Raw genomic sequence first — 20,858 nt, 5'->3', positions numbered from 1 at the left:
TTGCTTTATCTACCCTGGTACTATCAACTCGGATAGCTGGTCCCTCTATTGGGTCGACATAAGGCAGGCTCTCTTTCTCCCATTCATTCTCTTTATTAAGCAATCTATCGTAGTGGCATCTCCAGACCTCTTTCTTTGCATCCTCATTTAATGCAAGCGTACCATCATCCATGCGAACACATTTCTCTCCTACAACATCACTATTCTCTCTCCTACACTGTCTTGCAACCCGAAATACCTCGAGTCTTTGGTCCTCACGGCGCAGAACATTGGCAAATCTTTCCTTATCTGCTTCCCCTCTGGCTAAATAAACCTGTCGCCTAGCCTCCCTTCTGGCACATTGGTACAATTCCCTGCTACCACCGTTCTTCCAGTCCTTCCAAGCTTGTTTCTTTTGTCTAATAGCCCTGTCTACCTCCTTGTTCCACCACCACGTTACTCTGGGTTGGGAGGGGACCTTACACCACCCACAAATCTGGTCGGTGGCTTTCAACAGGTTGTCCCGCAGAAATCTCCAATTGTCTTCCACGTTGTATGATGCTATATCCCCTTCTATTTCGTTAAATGCTTCAAGTAACTTGTCTCTAAGTCTCTGTCCGTTTGCAGGGTCTTTAAGCTTCCACACCCTTCTTCTCCAAGCCTGTCTAATTCTGGGCACCCATTTTGCCTTGATCCCAAAGTCGCTAACTACTAATCTATGTTGTGGGGTACATTCTTCGCCAGGGTAGGTTTTGGCATTTATAAGCCGCCCTCTTTCCCTATTTCTGGCGAGGATGTAGTCGATTTGGCTAGAGTGTCTGCCGGAGCGGTAGGTGACTAGGTGACTGGCAGGTTTCCTGAAGTTGGTATTGCAGACCATAAGATTGGTTGCATCACAGAACTCCAGCAGTCTGGTTCCCTCCTCGTTGCGGGAACCGAAGCCATAGCCTCCATGTATGCCATGGAAGCCCCCAGCACGACGTCCGACATGACCGTTGAAGTCTCCAGCCACAAAGAGAAGGTCCCTGTCACTCGTCGACGAGGTAGTTTGCAAGAGGGTGTCATAGAATTGGTCTTTCAGACCATCTGGTAGCCCAGGTTGAGGTGCATAGGCTGAGATGACAGTAGCTAATCTATGATGAAGCACTAGTCTGATCTTAAGTACTCTGTCACTTACTCTAACGACCTCGATTACCTTATCCACCCATTTCTCCGCTAGAAGTATTCCTACGCCCCCGACCCCGTCAGTGTTCCCTGCCCAGAAAATCTTGTACCTGTGTTCTTTGCCTGTGAGGAACCTTGCAGAACCTCCTCTCCATCTTACTTCCTGGATGCAGCACATATCTACGCATCTCCGTTCAAGCATCTCAACAATTTCACCAGATCTACCTTTCAGCGTGCCGACGTTGAGAGTGCCAATCCTAACAGTATGGGTGTTGGGGGTGTGGGCCTGTAGCCTGGGAAGAGGAAAAGCAGTGTCGTGTACCTGAAAAGAAAACTTGCAATTGGAAGAATTCATAAGCAAAACATTACCTACAACCTGCAAACATTTCTCAACCTTAATGCGCTACCCAAAGGTAGGGGAGAGGATGGCCAAGGCCACTAGATGGGTTCCGGGAGACAGCCGAGGTTGACAGGATGACAAAGGGATGAACTTCCGGTGGAGGGGTGGGATGACAGAGGAATGAACTACCGGTGGAGGGGTGGGATGACAGAGGAATGAACTTCCGGTGGAGGGGGCGGGATGACAGAGAAATGAACTTCCGGTGGAGGGGTGGGATGACAGAGGAATGAACTTCCGGTGGAGGGGGTGGGATGACAGAGGAATGAACTTCCGGTGGAGGGGTGGGATGACAGAGGAATGAACTTCCGGTGGAGGGGGTGGGATGACAGAGGAATGAACTTCCGGTGGAGGGGGTGGGATGGCAGAGGAATGAACTTCCGGTGGAGGGGGTGGGATGTCAGAGGAATGAACTTCCGGTGGAGGGGGTGGGATGACAGAGGAATGAACTTCCGGTGGAGGGGGTGGGATGGCAGAGGAATGAACTTCCGGTGGGAGGGGGTGGGATGACAGAGGAATGAACTTCCGGTGGAGGGGGTGGGATGACAGAGGAATGAACTTCCGGTGGAGGGGGTGGGATGACAGAGGGATGACAGACGAATGAACTTCCGGTGGAGGGGGTGGGAGGGCGGGTTACCGCCAGCGAGTAGAGAGGGCTCTTAATTGTAGATTTTAAATATTTGAGAGACAACAATGCATAAATCGTAATTTTTTAAAAGAGCAATGAATTCTGGGTGATTAGAATATAACGTAGCATGAATTTAGGAAGCTTAGAAAATGACTAAGCATGAATTTAAGACAACAACTGAATTCAATTGAATTTCATGGAGAGAAACAAGATAAATAATAAGGGAAAAAAACTAAAGCGCAAGGTATTGAGATGTTTGAGGCCGTAAATAAATAAAAATCTCTATCTTATCTGCATCTTGGGTATTTCGTCATAGTACGTCAGCGAGATAATTTAGAATGGGTTTCTCATTTATATATAGCCAGAACCTGAAGACCTTAAAGGAAAAACTACGAAGGGGAGAGAGAGAGGATGGAGGGGTAGACAGAGGCATGGCGGGAGAAAAGATCATCATCATCATCATCATATATATATATAAAGAGAGAGAGAGAGAGAGAGAGGGGGGGGACCAGTCAAGCAGCACATCACGCTGTAATTCTTGGGCTGAGAAATCAACACTTAAAAGCCATAATTTTAAGGAGCGATAAGAATTTTTGAATAAAGGAAAATGGGTAGTGGTGGTGGGTAGGTACCGCCAGCGAGTAGAGAGGGCTCGCATGACATAAATAAATGCTTTTATGCTATTCCCTTGTCTTTATGTAAAATCAAACTGTACTGATATTACAATTGTGAAAATTGTAAACTACATACCTGTAGCTGTTGTTACTGCTTCAGTTGTAGAATCTACAGAAAAAATATTAGAGAACAATAAAATTCCAGTTTAAATGATTGTATAGTATATTACTTTGCTAGTTTTACCACATATAACTTTATTATTTTCTAAATTATGATTATGTACTACATGGTACTACATAATATAATAATATGGGTTATCATAAATATTATTACACATAGAAATACTGCATTATAAGTTTGTATGAAATGTACAATCATACTTACGTGATTCAAAACATCCAAGAATTGATACTGTCACAGCTATCTGGCACTCTGGTTTAACAGAATGAAATTGTAATTTTACACTGCTTACTGTGGTACCAAAAGGTATCTTGATAATAGCATCAGGTTTGTTATTTCGTAGATGCTTGGTATTCTGCAGAAAGAGATATGACTTAGTTAACATTGCCTATTTTATGAATTACAACAAAACATACAAATAATTAATGTTTTCATTAAAAATGAAAATGAGCATTTTTGTTATTTTCCTCTCTAGTTATCTCTTGTGTAAAAAGTTATTTCTTTTTCTGTTATGACTCATTGTACACTTTATGGATATATCTGTGACCAGACCTTGCCAGTGCTGGTTGCCTTGCAAAAGCACCCAGTCCACTCTGTAATGTGGCTGGTGTTAGGAAGGACCTCCAACTGTAAAAACCATGCCAAAAGAAACAGTGGAGCTTGGTGCAGTCCTCTGGTTTGCTAGCTCCTGTCAAACCATCTAACTCATGCGAGCATGGAAAATGGACATATGATGATGATAGTTTTATATAGTATATATGTAAAACAATTTAAGAAACATATCCAAGTAATACTGGTAGGTACTGCACAAAGGAAATAGAGATGAAATATTAGTGTGTTTCCATTTGTATTACTTTATGTAAGAATTAAGGTGGTGAGAAGGCAGAATCATTAGTATGTTAGATGAAATGCTTAGCAGTATTTCGCCTATTGTTACACTCTGAGTTCAAATTCCGCTGAGGTTGACTTTGCCTTTCATCCTTTGGGAGTCGATAAATTAAGTACCAGTTGTGTCCTTAGGTCGATCTAATCAACTGCCCCACCCCCAAATTTCAGGCCTTGTGCCTATAGTAGAAAAGATTACTTAATGTAAGAATAAAATGAAAAAATCTCTTTGGAATTTATTATTTAATGAGAAACCTATTTAATTATCAAAATCTTATTGCTGATCTATTCTCACACAGCCTATAAGAAATAGAAATCAAATCCACCTCACCACTTACACACTAACTTTAAAATTGAAATAAACATAAATTAATGTAGTCCACATTGTATTATGCCTTAAAAAAAGAAAAATGATCATAGCTGAAATGTTTTTGATTATAAATCAACAGTAGGACTGACATGGTACCAAATATCTTTGGACTTCGTAATATGCAACATCAACATTAACATCATCATTATTATTTGACATTTGTTTTCCATGCTGACATGGATTGGACTGTTTGACAGGGGATGGCAAAACCTGGAGCAGTATCAAGTTCCATTGTCTGTCTTGGCATGGTTTCTACAGCTGGATGCCATTTCTAACATCAACCACTTTACAGAGTGTACATGGTGCTTTTTATGTGGTCCCAGCATGGGAACTTTTTAAATGGCACCAGCTCCAATGCTTTTTACGTGGTACCCTCACTAATGCTTTTTATGTGGAACCAGGTACCAACAGGATCACCAAGTACCTTGGACAACAAAACCCCTCAGCTGGGAGGGAGGAGTAGTACTGAGATGGTGTGAATAAAAATAGAAAATTGGATACATGTAATCTATACATTCTCCCTTATTTCTTAATTTCAAATTCAAACTTCTAATCCTACCAAATATTATGAAGAAATGTGTTAACTCTCCACCAGGGGATACCATTTATTATCATAAATTATTTAAAGTTTAATAGTAAATATATTATTGATGTAAAAGTAGGGAAATGTTCTAAGAATCTGGATACAATTTACCTGTCCATCAGAGAGTATTACATCAAACTTCTCTACATATTTGGCATGAGGCAGTCTTATTGTTGCACCATATCTTAAAGCATCTCCAACAAAAATTGTTACAGTACGTTTAGTATCATTGAGATGAGGTTTCCAGCTTTTTCCACCAGGTCTGATAGAATTTACATGTTCTTGATTGCTTGAAGTCTTAATGTCCCAACTTCTTATTAATGAAGCATCAGCTAAACCATCATTCATCACACACCAGGATTCTGCATTAAGAGATGAAGAAAACAAAATTATTAATTCAATCATTTAAGCTCAGAAAACAAGACAATTTTTTTTACTTTACATTTTACATATGCATACCTGTGCACACAGACATATACACTATCTCACAAATATACACATGAAAATAGATATATCTAACTAATAGAAGCTGGAGAAATAATCCAGTTGTGCCTTCTGCATGAAAATAAAGTATATTTATCATTTTGCAATAATGAAAAATTTTAAATACATACCTGTAGCTGTTGTTGCTGCTTCAGTTGTAGATTCTGGAGAGAAGATATTGAAAAACAATTTAATCTGGTGCCTATATACAACTGCATATGGTATGTTGTTACATCTTTAGATTTAACAATTTAAAAAGTATACCAACACTTTTCTCTCTTTAAGCCATCTCCTTGTGGTTCCAAGACAGTTTGTAGAGTTCTTAAGGGAAGGGTAATGTACTCTAGGATCATTGTATTCTTATTGGTTCTATATCTCCAAGGAAATATAAAATGACTAACATTACTGATTATTGATATCAGTGATATTGAGGTTAAGCAAACTAGGAATCCTTCCTTTCTGCAAGCATTGATTTTATTGGCTTATTCATCTTACTTTTGTGAAATAAATCTAATTTTACCATTAAGTATTTTAATGCACAGGATTATATATTACATGATATGTAATCTCATCTATAACAAATATCGTTTTATATAACAATATTGTATTGAAAACTATTACACTTACGTGATTCAAAACATCCAAGAATTGATACTGTTACAACTATCTGGCAATCTGGTTTAACAGAGTGAAATCTTAATTTTATACTGTTGACTGTGGTACCAAACGGTATCTTGATAATAGCATCAGGTTTGTTATTTCCAAGATGCTTGGTATTCTGTAGGAAATGGAATTGAATTGTTAATACTACAGGTTTTAAAATATTCATTTTAAGACATAGCAATATATTGATATAAAACTATATAAGACATTTCCAGGTAATGATGGAAGGTTCTACAAATATGCAAAACTGATGTAAAAGAGCTGATACACTCACACACATGCAAGAAATAATTGATAAGAACAGCACGAAGAGAATCACTGATTAGTTATTTTTAATGTAAGAGACAATTATTAAAATCCTGGTGTTAACTATTTGTCAATATGTATATATATATATATATATATATATATATATATATATATATATATATGTATAGTTCAGCATAGCTGTTCTCTTTCTCACTGATCTTCAGCTTCAGGTTAACATCCGCTGGACATCTAATTTCCACAACTGTACACAATTTCTCTTCTCAATCCCAGATCATTATATCAGGTCTGTTGTGCTTACATTTTATTGAGGTCTTCACTGGGGCATTCCACCAGTATTCCTTTTTATTATGAGTGGCTATGGCTTCTACCAAACTGGGTTCTTATTTCATTGTCCTCCAGGTTATCCTTCCGATGGATTTCATTATAGAGTGTCCTAACTACAACATCATTTCTCATCGGTAGATAATACCATGATGACATTTTCGGACAGCTGCTTATGATGTGGATGATATCTTCAGTGTTAATTCCACAAAGTCTGCATTGGTTGTCACATTTTACTGCTTTTCCTGCATCTCTATCTCTTTTGTACATCAGGTATTTGGTTGATATTTCTTGTTCCTGGATTGCAAATGCATACCCTTCAAAGTGGGAGGTAGTAATCTGGTTATTGGCCCATGATAGACTGTTCTAAGGATCAATATTACTATCATCTCCTATATATATATATATATATATATATATATATATATATGTATGTATGCATGTATATCTTGTTTGAAAAGGAAATGAGCAAAATAAGGTAATGCAATCTAACTGTCGTTACATTTATTTATATCACACATCTTTTCTTCTTCACAAAGGAACAAAATTAAAATTGCAAATGGTTAAGCAATTTAAAGAATAAATATTATTATAAATTAGTATTCAATTTACCTGTCCATCAGAGAGTATCACATCAAACTTCTCAACATATTTGGCACGAGGTAATCTTATTGTTGCACCATATCTTAAAGCATCTCCAACAAAAATTGTTACCATTCGTTTAGTGTCACTGAGATCAGGTTTCCAGCCTTTTCCACCTGGTCTGATGGAATTTACATGTTCTTGATTGCTTGAAGTCTTAATGTCCCAACTTCTTATCAATGAAGCATCAGCTAAACCATCATTCATCACACACCAGGACTCTGCATTATGAGATGAAGAAAACAATATCATTTATTCAATTATTTAAAGCCAAAATAAATAAAGAAAATTATCCACTGCTGATGGACTCACACATGCACATCAACGTTTAAGCACACACACACACACACACACACACACACACACACACACACACACACACACACACACACACACACACACTTACATACAGACCAAAACAAAAATATTGAATTAGAAAAAGAAACAGAGGCACACAGTCTCAAGTTCAGTCCCATTGCATGACACTTTGGGAAAGTGTCTTCTGCTATACCCTCAGGCTGACCAAAGCCTTGTAAGTGGATTTGGCAGACAGAAGCTGAAAGAAGCTCGTGGTGTGTGTGTGTGTGTGTGTGTGTGTGTGTGTGTGTGTGTGTGTGTGTGTGTGTGTGTGTACGTGTGTGTGTGTGTGTGTGTGTGTGCTCAAACATGTGCCTTTGTATTTGTCTGTCACCATCACTTGACAACAGATGGTGGTGTGTTTATGTCCCCCATAGCTTAGTGACTTCGGCAAAAGAGACTGATAGAATAAGTAGCAGTACTTGGATAAAAAGAAGTACTGGGGTTGATTCCTTCAACTAAAAATTCTTCAAGGCATTGCCCCCACATGGCCACAACCTAATAACTGAAATAAGTAGAAGATAAAAAATAAAAAGAGGTACACATACATTTCAGCACTTATATGTGAAATATCACATTACAAAATATAAAAGCAAAAAAAAAACAACCCCTAAATCCAAATATAAAGATGAAGTAAAAAAGTGCAACAGGATTAAAAGAAAATCTAGAGTAAAACAGGGAAAGGAATTTGTCTTAAAGTTAGATTTCTGAACTAAAAGCAACACTATTGTCTTACATTAGTAACACAATTTCGTAATATGAATCTGGTTTTCTTTTTGATCCAGTCAATAATGGCCACTTTCTGTGTGTAGTTTAATGACAAATTTTGGACAAATCTTCATAGAAATGTTTTGATTTCATGGCTCAAGATGAGCATTCAAACTGCATTGGATCTCATTTACACAGAGCTTTTTTTCTGTCAATTAAATAATATCCTTTTGGTGCAATCATTTTTTTCCTGAAACACATCAGGTTTATAATTATCTATAAAGTGCCATGTGGTTTTGTGAACTACAAGAGTTAAATAGTTTGTTGAATGAATTTGCACAGCATGATTTTCAGATCCTTATAACTACTTCTCTCTCTCTCTCTCTCTCTCTCTCTCTCTCTCTCTCTCTCTCTCTCTCTCTCTCTCTCACACACACACACACACACACACACACATTGTCATATACACATAAATTATGACAAGATAAAAATCATTTTATAACATTATCTATTTCATTTTAATTTTCTCATAGATATTGTGAATATGAACACTGTTATGGTTTTTTTGAATATGAATTCCGACAGATCTTTTTGAATATAAACATGTTGCTATGAATTGTTATAATTCCTATTTACTTTAACATGCGTCATGAGCAGATAATTATTTAGGTATTTTCATTGGTCAGTAACATTGCCATCCCATGTATGCATTCATTTTGTTATACTTATACTCTATGCTGTTGTTTTCACACTTCTATATTTTCAAATTTATTTCTGTTTTGATTTGTCATGAAAATCCTAATATGCTTATAGTAAGAAGGCAGTTGATTTATTTCATTGACATGATTTTTTTTATCTATAATTTTCTAAGACACTAAAACTATCAGTAAATTCACATTTTTACATGAATGAAAAGTAAGACAGTCATGATTTTATTATATCCAAATGAATATTTCAAACAACTTTTTAATTCTGGATTCAATTATAGACATTTGGTTTGTATTATTCATAACATATCACACACACTATAGTACAAATGCAATCTGCTGGCCTTTATGTAACATGGGTCTTTAATTATAGAGCAATTATAGAAATTCTTATCTACATACCTGTGGCTGTTGTTGCTGCTTCAGTTGTAGATTCTAGAGAAAAGACATTGGAAAACATTTTTGTTAAAGAGAGTTGAATTACATGTAATACATAAAAGGAACTTATATATAACTGACTGCACATAATAACATGCTTAAAAAAGTATGATATAGAATCATAGAATCACACTCACGTGATTCAAAGCATCCAAGAATTGATACTGTTACAGCTATTTGGCAATCTGGTTTAACAGAATAAAATCTCAATTTTATACTGTTGACTGTGGTGCCAAAAGGTATTTTGATAATAGCATCAGGTTTGTTGTTCCGAATGTGTTTGGTATTCTGTTGAAAGAGATATAAGATAGTTGGCATTGTTTATGTTAAGAAGGTAGTTTACAACACATCAATGTACTAATGAAATATTTAACCATTTTGATATGATATTTCTTTGTCTCAATTACTTTTGAAAATAATGAAGACTTTAACAAGATAACGTTGTCCTTATTCAGCTCATGTCCGGAACATAAATTAGCATGAAATTTTGGTAGGTTTTAATTTAGATCATTATAAAACAAAATGCTTGTATTATAGAACAAAGGACAGTTTGATGCATGTTGGTATCAAAAGAATTTCATAAGACATTTCAGATAATTTTGTGTTACAGAAAGATATAGCATAAAACGGTTACTGTTCGATGAAGATAACTTACAAGAGTAACAAGAGAAGATCTGGATGAAAATTATTTCCAAAGGAAGACGTAATTATTTTTCAATATCTTTACATTTAGAAGTTAATGTGCATGCTTGCCTTGCTAGAAATAGCAGTCAAATCTCCCTCTAGTTTCACACTAACATCTTAAAAGAAAGAAGAATTCATTGATTTATGTAGTCCCAGTTACACTATGTTCCCCAGAAGGTGGGTTGTTCATGTCTTGAATAGTTTTGATTATAAGATAGCTGGGTCAGTATTGACATGGGGCAAATACAAACAACAACATAAGATTATTTCTTATATTAGATTTAATATTTGATTGGCTTAAAATAATATCCTTAAAATCTGGATATAATTTACCTTTCCATCACTGAGTATCACATCAAACTTCTCCACATATTTGGCACGGGGTAATCTTATTGTTGCACCATATCTTAAAGCATCTCCAACAAAAATTGTTACAGTACGTTTAGTGTCACTGGCATCAGGTTTCCAGCCTTTTCCACCTGGTCTGATGGAATTTACATGTTCTTGATTGCTTGAAGTCTTAATGTCCCAACTTCTTATTAATGAAGCGTCAGCTAAACCATCATTCATCACACACCAGGATTCTGTATTAAGAGATGAAGAAAACAAAATTATCTGTTCAACAGATGCCAAATACTGCCAATAAATTCTTTTTAATTTGCACTGTGCAAATTCATACACATATGAAGACATATGTGTGTGTTTGTGTGTGGTGTGTGTGTGTGTGTGTGTGTACACATACATACATACATGCTCGCACTCAAACTTTGCTTTTTTAATCTTTTATGTCTGAAATACAGACAGCAAATGTTTTCCTTTTGTCTACCCTTTTAGACACATGTTAGTCAATACTTACACATGCACAACAGCACCTCTACATAAACGCAAAGAAGTATCTGAATAATATAAGCCAATGAGAGAGAGAGAGAGAGAGAGAGAGAGAGACTTTTTATTGTCACTTGGCCTGTTAGAAACAGAAATTAAATTTCTCTGAAATCAAACTCTATCATTTTAAAGCAAGAATTGTATAATGGTCAAAATAATTTTGAATGATCATGACCATAACTCTTTTGATCATTATATTTGCCTGGTCAGAACTTATTTGGGTCAAAATAGCCACAACATAAGCAACAACAATAAAACTAATGAAAAAACCGAAGGACAGAGTGAAAAAGAGTTGAGAGGGAGAGAGAACAAAACACATAAAAGGAAAGAAAGGATGTAAGAAAGCTACAATTGATGTCCTGTGTATTCATTATGAATGGAATTTGCTTAATATAAGTTTTTAATATTGCAGCTATTGTTAACTTTAAAAAGTCAGGTCAAGAAAATCCTGCTTCTGGTACCATGTAACCCTGTGCTACTGGTTTCATGGTTGGTTGGTTGGTTGGTTGGCTTGTCAGGCGAGGAAGGTGTTGTGGATACTCTGCAGGCCTAAAACTAAGACCTGCCAAAGTATCGATGAGCCGGTTGTAAGTCGAAAGCCATCAACATGAGTTGGTTAGTCCACATTAGTCGCTAAGGAGTATAGGACTGGTTTCCCAGGTTCTCTGATGATGATGATGATGATGATGAGGAGGAGGAGGAGGAGGATGAGGATGATGATGATGATGAGGAGGAGGAGGAGGAGGAAGGGACCCAGACTCACCAACTAGATGCCAGTCTTACAGAATATTCGCAACATATTTTAATTCTGTAGTCAATTATAGGCAACTGGAATGTATTAAATAAAAATGTATGACATAAATGTATGACATAAATGTATGACATAAATAGTGTCTATATTAAGTTATTATTTATCAACAGTTAACATGAATGTCTGGTTATATTGCAATTGTGAGAATTCTAAATGACATACCTGTAGCTGTTGTTGCTGCTTCAGTTGTAGATTCTAGAGAAAAAAACATTAAGGAACAATTAGATTCCATGTATAGGAAGGACTATATAGAATAGTAACTGTTAAGGGTTAGCAACCAGCTGTAAACAACACCTTCAACATATATTCATTTAACTCATGCTAGCATGGAAAAACAGACGTAAAGAGCAAACAAGCTGTTGCAAGATGATTTTTCTACAATGTATAATTTAATGATTTAAAAAAAAAAAAAAAGGTAAGATATCACATAATCTTGAATAGCTTATAAGAAAACTGTGTGGAAAATATGTTTGAAATTTACAACTACACTTACGTGATTCAAAACATCCAAGAATTGATACTGTTACAACTATCTGACAATCTGGTTTAACAGAATGAAATTGTAATTTTACACTGTTGACTGTGGTACCAAATGGTATCTTGATAATAGCATCAGGCTCATTATTTCGTATATGCTTGATATTCTGTAGAAAGATATATAAGTCATGCCAGTGTGGACAACGGATGTTAAAAGATGATGATAATGATGAAGTCAGTAAAATTATATAAAATTTATATTACAAAATACATCAATCTACCAAGGAATCACTTTAATTGAACTTTTCCATAGAATCATCATATGTTTTATAAACAATAAAAATTTGTTATCCAAGAGTTCTTAAATAAGAGACAACTGATGAGAAAACAAGAGAAAGACTTTAAAATGAAAGAGATAATTATTTAATCATTCTCTTAATCTCAAACGAATATTTTATTATACCCTGGTGCTGGTTCCACATAAAAAGCACCCAGTACACTTTGTAAAGTGGTTGGTGTTAGGAAGGGCATCCAGCCAAAGAAACCATATCAAGGCAGGCAATAGAGCTTGGTGCAGACTTCTGACTTGCCAGCTCCAATCAAACCATCCAACCCATACCAGCATGGAAAATGGACATTAAATGATGACGACGACGAGGGGGAGGATGAGGATGGAAAGATGGTTATTCTTCTATAGCCAATATTGCTCATTCCTTTGGTTTTATATTTATCTGAAAATTCTCTAATCTCCATCACAGACAGTTTTTGGATAAAAGTCCATAATTTAATAGTATTTATGCTTGACTGATTTGACATGTGTAGCATGACTACAGGTTTCATCAAATAACAACTGCCACAGTTCATCTCCCCAGAACAACTAAAGCTAATCCACAAGATTATCTGGCCCTGTGGTGACGTTACATATTCCTAGACTTTGAATCTTCAGCAGGTTTGAAATCCTCATTAGATAAACCACAATATTCCTTTCTACTATAGGTAGGAGACCTGAAATTTTGAAGGGGTGGGGTGGGGAGCTAGTTGATTACATCAACCCCAGTACTTGACCGATGCTTATTTTACCAACCCTAAAAGGAGGATAAAAGGCAAAGTTGATCTCGATGGAATTTGAACTTAGAACATAAAGACATGAAATATTGATAAGCATTTTTTGCCTGTTATTCTAATAATTCTGCCAGCTTGGTACCTTCAGGTAAACCTTAGTAACACAAATTTAATTAAGTAATATAGAAGGTGAAAATCTGGCAGAATCATTGGCCTATTAGGCAAAATGCTTAGTGGCATTTCATCTGTCCTTACATTCTGAGTTCAAATTCCACTGAGGTCAACTTTAACTTTCATCCTTTCGGGGTCGATAAAATAAGCACCAGCTGAGCACTGGGGTTGATGTAGCTTATTTACTCATTCCCCCAAAGTTGTATCAATAGTTATTAAATAATACATATTAAATGATACATAAATAACAAATGTGTCAATATTTATTCAATAACATATATTAAATAATACATAAAAACAAATGTTTAATACCATAATTATTAGAAATCAGGATCTAATTTACCTTTCCATCACTGAGTATCACATCAAATTTCTCCACATATTTGGCGCGAGGTAATCTTATTGTTGCACCATATCTTAAAGCATCTCCAACAAAAATTGTTACAGTACGTTTTTTGTCACTGACATCAGGTTTCCAGCCTTTTCCACCTGGTCTGATGGAATTTACATGTTCTTGATTGCTTGAAGTCTTAATGTCCCAACTTCTTATCAATGAAGCATCAGCTAAACCATCATTCATCACACACCAGGACTCTGTGTGAAGAGAGGAAGAAAACAACATTATTTATTCAATCAGTGAATGCCAAAATATACAATGCAACATTTTTTATATTACACACACACACACACACAGCTAAATAATAACTAAATAGATTTGGAGTGTAAAGGAGTATGAGGTAGAGAAAATTGAAGAATAAAAGAAACCGAGATTCTAAGCAAATTTGAACTAACACATTATTTATGTCAATAGTGAAATAAATTTGCTTAATATATAATGGTGTTAGGAAGGGCTGTAGAAACTCTGCCAAATCAGATTGGAGCCTGGTGCAGCCATCTGGTTCGCCAGTCCTCAGTCAAATTGTCCAACCTATGATAGCATGGAATGCAGACATTAAACGATGATGATGATGACTATGATGATGATGATGATGATGATGATAATGATGATGATGATGATGATGCTTATGTAATGAAATTATCATCGTCTGTAGCATCCTATAATCACATAAATGAGAGTTTAAAGTTAGACAATATTGATTAGTCTCTAATTGAGATTTGCCTGTCTTTTCTTTCAACAGTAATAAAACACAAATGCTACTCAAATCAGAAAACTCTTTAATCTTGAGAAGCACTCAGTTAAAGCCCCCCCCCCCCAAATCATTCTAACTATTGAGTTCATCTATCACCAATAATCTTCCTGATAAAGGTCAGCCTTGGCACTGCTAGGATTGTATCCCGAAAACCTGCCTTTCTCTTTAAAACCATAAGATACTTCATCCCCCAATAGTTAGTAATACACAATAAAGCTCAAGTGAGGCCCACGATGCAGCATTGCTCTCACATTTGGGATGAGGTTGCTACTATGTACACAGACATCCGAAATCACATCCAAAAAAGGGCCACTCAGTTGATTGACATAAAATCATTCATAGACATGCTCTACCGTCTGTTCTCCATACACAGTCTTTCGTCTCTGCCTGTTCTCCCAGCATTACAAAGGCCTCCACTTCTCAGAGCTGGCTGAGCTGATGCCACCTCCAGTTGGGCATTACTGCCTTACTTACCTTTCCTCCTCTTATCACCTTTGTTGTCAACCCCCTCCCTGCAGGCCTAACCACAGTACCCAATCTTTTTTTGTACCCATAATACCATTTGTCTGGATTACCTCCATGGCTCATATGTTTTTCACAGATGTTGACTTACAAAGGTTTGAGGGAAGCATAAATATCACCAATCCAATCCAATCGGTCCAGGAGGGCCTACAAAAACCATGAGCATGGCCCCTTCTTCTAGATTTAGCAAGTATAAAGAAAATACCTATACTTCTGTAATCAAGAAAAAGAAATTGGTATGAGTTACTTTTAGCAAACAAAATAAACAATTACAGTTTATATCCTCATAAAATTCTTTATATTTTATAACATTGACCAATGTTTATATCACAAGAATGGAAATTTCAAAAGACACATACCTGTTGCTGTTGTTGCGGTTTCAGTTGTAGATTCTATAGAGAAAACATGAAGATATGATTAGGTCTCATGCATAGGAAAAATATACACAAGTATACATTACTCTTTTACTCTTTTACTTGTTTCATTCATTTGACTGTGGCCATGCTGGAGCACCACCTTTAGTCGAAGAAATCGACCCCAGGACTTATTCTTTGTAAGCCTAGTACTTATTCTATCGGTCTCTTTTGTCAAACTGCTAAGTTACGGAGACATAAACACACCAGCATCGGTTGTCAAACGATGTTGGGAGGGGGGTGGTGGCAAACACAGACACACAGACATATACACACGCATACATATATATATATATATATATATATATATATGTACATATATACGACGGGCTTCTTTCAGTTTCCATCTACCAGATCCACTCACAAGGCTTTGGTCGGCCCGAGGCTATAGTAGAAGACACCCAAGGTGCCACACAGTGGGACTGAACCTGGAACCATGTGGTTGGTAAGCAGGCTACTTACCACTCAGCCTGAATCTTTTTTTATCTTTTACTTGTTTCAGTCATCAGACTGTGGTCATGCTGGGGCAACACCTTGAGAAAATTTTAGTTGACTGAATCAACTGTACTATTTGCTTTTTTTAAAATCTGGTATGTATTCTATCAATTTCTTCTGGCAAACTGCTAAGTTACAGGAACATAAACACCCCAACACCAGTTGTAAAGTGGTGGTGGGAGACAAACACAAACATATATATATATATATATATATATATATATATATATATATATGACAAGCATTTTTCAGTTTTCATCTACCAAATCTACTCACAAGGCTTTCGTCAGCCTGAGGCTATAATAAAAGACACTTGTCCAATGTTACATGCTGTAGGAATGAACCTAGTACCATTTCGTTGGGAAGCAAACTTCTAACCACACATCCATGCTTTCAGAGATATGAAATATATCATTTTTAACAGAATTTTTAACCCAATATTTACATGCCATTATTTATGTCATTATTTACTTCAAGTTCCACCATTAAAAACCATTTATCATATATAGTATATTGCCACATGTCAACATGTATTTTGTTACATGTTAATTTCTACCAAGTCTAAATTGGCAATTCTCTAATGATTAAATAAAATGTAGTATACAATGTCACTTATCATAAAATATCATTATACTCAATAATACTGCATTGAAAAGTATGTTTAAAAAAATACAGCTTCACTTACGCGATTCAAAACATCCAAGAATTGATACTGTTACAACTATCTGACAATCTGGTTTAACAGAGTGAAATTGTAATTTTACACTGTTGACAGTGGTACCAAAAGCTATCTTGATAATAGCATCAGGATTATTGTTTCGTATATGCTTGGAATTCTGTAGAAATAGATATTGCATAGTTATCATTATATAGTTTAGGAATTTGCATTAGACTCTACAAATGCATCAATAAACCACTTAAAAAAATATTTTCCAGATATTATGGTAGATGTGTGTGTGTGTGTGTGTGTGTGTGTGTGTGTGTGTGTATGTTTGTGTTTGTATTCTACACACTGCTTGGCATACACAAACTGGCATTTGTTTGTGTATGTTCCTGTAGCTTAGTGGTTCAGCAAACAAGCCAATAGAGGTGCCAGACTTTTAAAAAAAAGTAAGAACTGGAATCGTTTTGTTCAATTAAACCCTTCAAGGCAGTGGCCAGCATACGAGGGGATATAAAAAGGTTCCAGGATTAGGTATATTTAATCTAAAATAACTTATTTACCTAAGTCTTAACATAATCTCCTCCGAAATAGTCACATTACACAGTAATACACTAGTCCCAGTGTTCCTGCCACTTTTGGAATTGGGTCTGAAAATTGTTTTCCATAAGCAAGTCGAAAACCTTCTGTGATTTGCTCTGAATCTCAACAACAGTGTTAAAATGGTGACCTTTGAATTGTATTTTCATCTTGGGGAAGAGATGGAAGTCTGCAGATGCCAATTCTGGTGGATAGGGTGGGTGTGGAAGTGATACCATGTTGTTTTTGGTGAGAAACTCATGAGTGAGGAGAGCTTGGTGACAGGGTGTGGTGTCGGCATAAAGAATCCAGTTTTTTGTGCTCCTCAGATCTGATCACTTTCACCAAATCTCTTCCCTCAAATGCTTCAAAACAAAACATCGTAGAACTCTCGATTGATAGCCTGGTCCTGGGGCTCAAATTCTTGATGCACAATATCAGATTTCATGGGTTGATGCTTACAGCAGGTCTTCCGGATCGCTCATCATCATCCAAGGACATTCTTGTGCTTTTGAAGCACCCATGTCATCGGACCCATTGCCTTATCACCATAAGCTTGCTGAAACATGATCAATGTCTTAGTAGCAGACTTCCCAAGTTTAAGCCAAAATTTTATGTTGGTTCTTTGTTCCTGTCCCTGACAAAATCGCAGATGACAGCGTACACACGATCACAAAAACACAAATTTGACAACTTGCAGAGTAAACACAGTGATGTCACTTGGCACACTACCTCATGAAGGTTACTAGATACAAGCTCTCACTGCACATGCAACTGTGTGCTGCCATTTGTTGGTGCGCTACAGAACTGTTCTGAGAACTTTTTGATTACCACCTCGTAGCTGCAATCCAATGATGAAACAAGTAAAAGATAAAAAAATTTAAAAACAAAATACAATTTACCTGTCCATCAGAGAGTATCACATCAAACTTCTCCACATATTTGGCACGGGGTAATCTTATTGTTGCACCATATCTTAAAGCATCTCCAACAAAAATTGTTACAGTACGTTTTTTGTCACTGACATCAGGTTTCCAGCCTTTTCCGCCAGGTCTGATGGAATTTACATGTTCTTGATTGCTTGAAGTCTTAATGTCCCAACTTCTTATTAATGAAGCATCAGCTAAGCCATCATTCATTACACACCAGGATTCTGTATTAAGAGATGAAGGAAACATTATTTTCTCAACAGGTTAAAGCCAAATATTGCCAATAAGTTCTTTTAATTCACAATGTGCAAATCTATACATAAATGGAAACTTATAGGATTCTGTATTAAGAAAAAAACACTAATTGTTCAGTGATTTAGGCAGAGAATATACATGATGAATTTTTTTTATCTCACATTTTATACATGCATGGTTGCATACACTCTTCCACATACATATATACTCATAGACATAGATATATCTAATTTATAGAATTTGGAGAAATAATCCAGGTGTGCCCTCTGTATGAGAGACAAGCATTTTTATATTGTGGATGGGAAAATTTCAATCTACATACCTGTAGCCGTTGTTGCTGCTTCAGTTGTAGATTCTAGAGGGAAGATATTAAAGAAAAATTTAATTCAATTAAATCTAAAATATCAAATGTGATGCATAGAAGCAATTATATATATAATGTGTTGTTGCATGTTTAAATTTAACAATTTAAAAAATATGCTGGGAGTTTTACTTTCTTCACCATTTAATCATATTTCCAATTTATAATTACAATACAGCTTGTATAGCAGTTAAGGCAAACTTTGTTATATTTTCATGGCTTCCAGGTCCTCAAAGAAATATAAATTGACAATTACTATCCATGACTGATATCAGGGACACTGGTGCTAAACAAAGTGGGAATCCCTCCTTTATACAAGCTCCAGTTTGATTGGCTTATTTGTTTTACTTTTGTGAAGTAAGTCTAATTTTATCAATTACATTAACGCTTATGATTTAATTAAGAGTAAATATTACAAAACATATGACATTATGCATCACAAATGTGGTTTTATATAGCGATACTTCATTGAAAGCTACTATCAAACTTACGTAATTCAAAACATCCAAGAATTGATACTGTTACAACAATCTGACAATCTGGTTTAACAGAGTAAAATCGTAATTTTATGCTGTTGACTGTGGTGCCAAAAGGTATCTTGATAATAGTATCAGGTTTGTTATTTCGTATATGCTTGGTATTCTGCAAAAGAGATATGACTAAATTAATACTGCATGTTTTAAAACTTCACATAAAAATATACCAATGTACTAATGTAAGACTATATAAGAAACAGTACTAGGTAATCACTGGAGGTACAAGAGAAAGATAAAACTGATAGAAAGAAATGTTGATACCTGTATAGCAACAGGAGAATAACTGATGAGCTAGTTTTTATGAGAAAGGTAATTATTTATCATTCTTTTGGTGTTAACCATTTGGAAGTGTATGAAGAGATGAATATTGAATATTAAAAACTAATTACATCTGTATTATCACTCAATAAGAATGTATATTGTAGCCTTCAGTTATGCAAATATATAAGTGTTATATAAAGGTTATATGCAAAATAAGGGGATACAATCAAACTCTTATTAGATTAATTTATATTAAGTACATTTTCTTAAGATAAGCAATATATAGAAGATATATAACAAATTGTTAACTGATTTTGAATAATAATATTGTTATAATGTAATGTACAATTTACCTTTCCATCAGAGAGCATCACATCAAATTTCTCCACATATTTGGCACGGGGTAATCTTATTGTTGCACCATATCTTAAAGCATCTCCAACAAAAATTGTTACAGTACGTTTTTTGTCACTGACATCAGGTTTCCAGCCTTTTCCACCAGGTCTGATAGAATTCACATGTTCTTGATTGCTTGAAGTCTTAATATTCCAACTTCTTATCAATGAGGCATCAGCTAAACCATCATTCATTACACACCAGGATTCTGTTTTGAGAAATGAAGAAAACATTATTTCTTCACTTATTCAAGCCCAGATTATAAAAGATACACTTTTCATCTCACATTTTACACATGCATGCAGACATATGCTCTCTTACACACACACATATATGCACTTAAACATAGAGTGATCTAAATAATAGAACTCGGAGAAATACCTCAGATATACCTCCCGCATTTACATTGCAAAGGTGAAAAATATCAAATACATACCTGTAGCTGTTGTTGCTGCTTTAGTTGTAGATTCTAAAGTGAAGATGTTAAAAACAGAATTTAATTCAATAAATAGAAACAACTGTATATAGTGTATTGTTGCATGTTTAAATTTAACAATTTAAAATATATACCAAAACTTTCCTGTTTAAGTCGTTTCCTTGTGGTTCCAAGTCACAGTTAGAGTATAATTTGAATAGCTTTTAAGGCAAGGGAAACATATTCTGTTTGTCATATTCATATATGGTTTCTATAGCCACAAGTAAATATAGAATTACTACCATTAGCCATTTGTGATATCAGTGAAACTGATTTTAAACAAACAAGGAACCTTTCCTTTCTACAAGTGTCAATTTTATTGGTTCATTCTTTTTACTTCTCTG

At 35.6% G+C, this 20,858-nt stretch overlaps 1 protein-coding gene across 1 annotated transcript in view; it reads right to left on the bottom strand.

Moving 5' to 3' along the window:
* The window catches only part of LOC106875008 (uncharacterized), a 153,714-nt gene that overhangs the window by 47,291 nt on the left and 85,565 nt on the right, over positions 1-20,858 (bottom strand). Inside the window, exons 108-126 of the mRNA XM_089358397.1 lie at positions 20,476-20,508; positions 19,997-20,247; positions 19,338-19,488; positions 18,808-18,840; positions 18,204-18,454; positions 16,747-16,897; positions 15,513-15,545; positions 13,824-14,074; positions 12,264-12,414; positions 11,933-11,965; positions 10,408-10,658; positions 9,528-9,678; positions 9,355-9,387; positions 7,151-7,401; positions 5,912-6,062; positions 5,416-5,448; positions 4,913-5,163; positions 3,168-3,318; positions 2,919-2,951 (exon numbers count right to left, since the gene is read on the bottom strand). Of these exons, the coding sequence (XP_089214523.1) occupies positions 2,919-2,951; positions 3,168-3,318; positions 4,913-5,163; positions 5,416-5,448; positions 5,912-6,062; positions 7,151-7,401; positions 9,355-9,387; positions 9,528-9,678; positions 10,408-10,658; positions 11,933-11,965; positions 12,264-12,414; positions 13,824-14,074; positions 15,513-15,545; positions 16,747-16,897; positions 18,204-18,454; positions 18,808-18,840; positions 19,338-19,488; positions 19,997-20,247; positions 20,476-20,508 (2,643 nt within the window). The remainder of the gene's footprint in view (positions 1-2,918; positions 2,952-3,167; positions 3,319-4,912; positions 5,164-5,415; positions 5,449-5,911; positions 6,063-7,150; positions 7,402-9,354; positions 9,388-9,527; positions 9,679-10,407; positions 10,659-11,932; positions 11,966-12,263; positions 12,415-13,823; positions 14,075-15,512; positions 15,546-16,746; positions 16,898-18,203; positions 18,455-18,807; positions 18,841-19,337; positions 19,489-19,996; positions 20,248-20,475; positions 20,509-20,858) is intronic.

This window comes from Octopus bimaculoides, chromosome 10 (assembly GCF_046866305.1).
Source record: "Octopus bimaculoides isolate indiv1 chromosome 10, ASM4686630v1, whole genome shotgun sequence".
Classification (NCBI taxonomy): domain Eukaryota; kingdom Metazoa; phylum Mollusca; class Cephalopoda; order Octopoda; family Octopodidae; genus Octopus; species Octopus bimaculoides.
The sequence above is the reverse complement of the archived record's forward strand: the minus strand, read 5'-3'. Positions and strand labels throughout refer to the sequence as shown.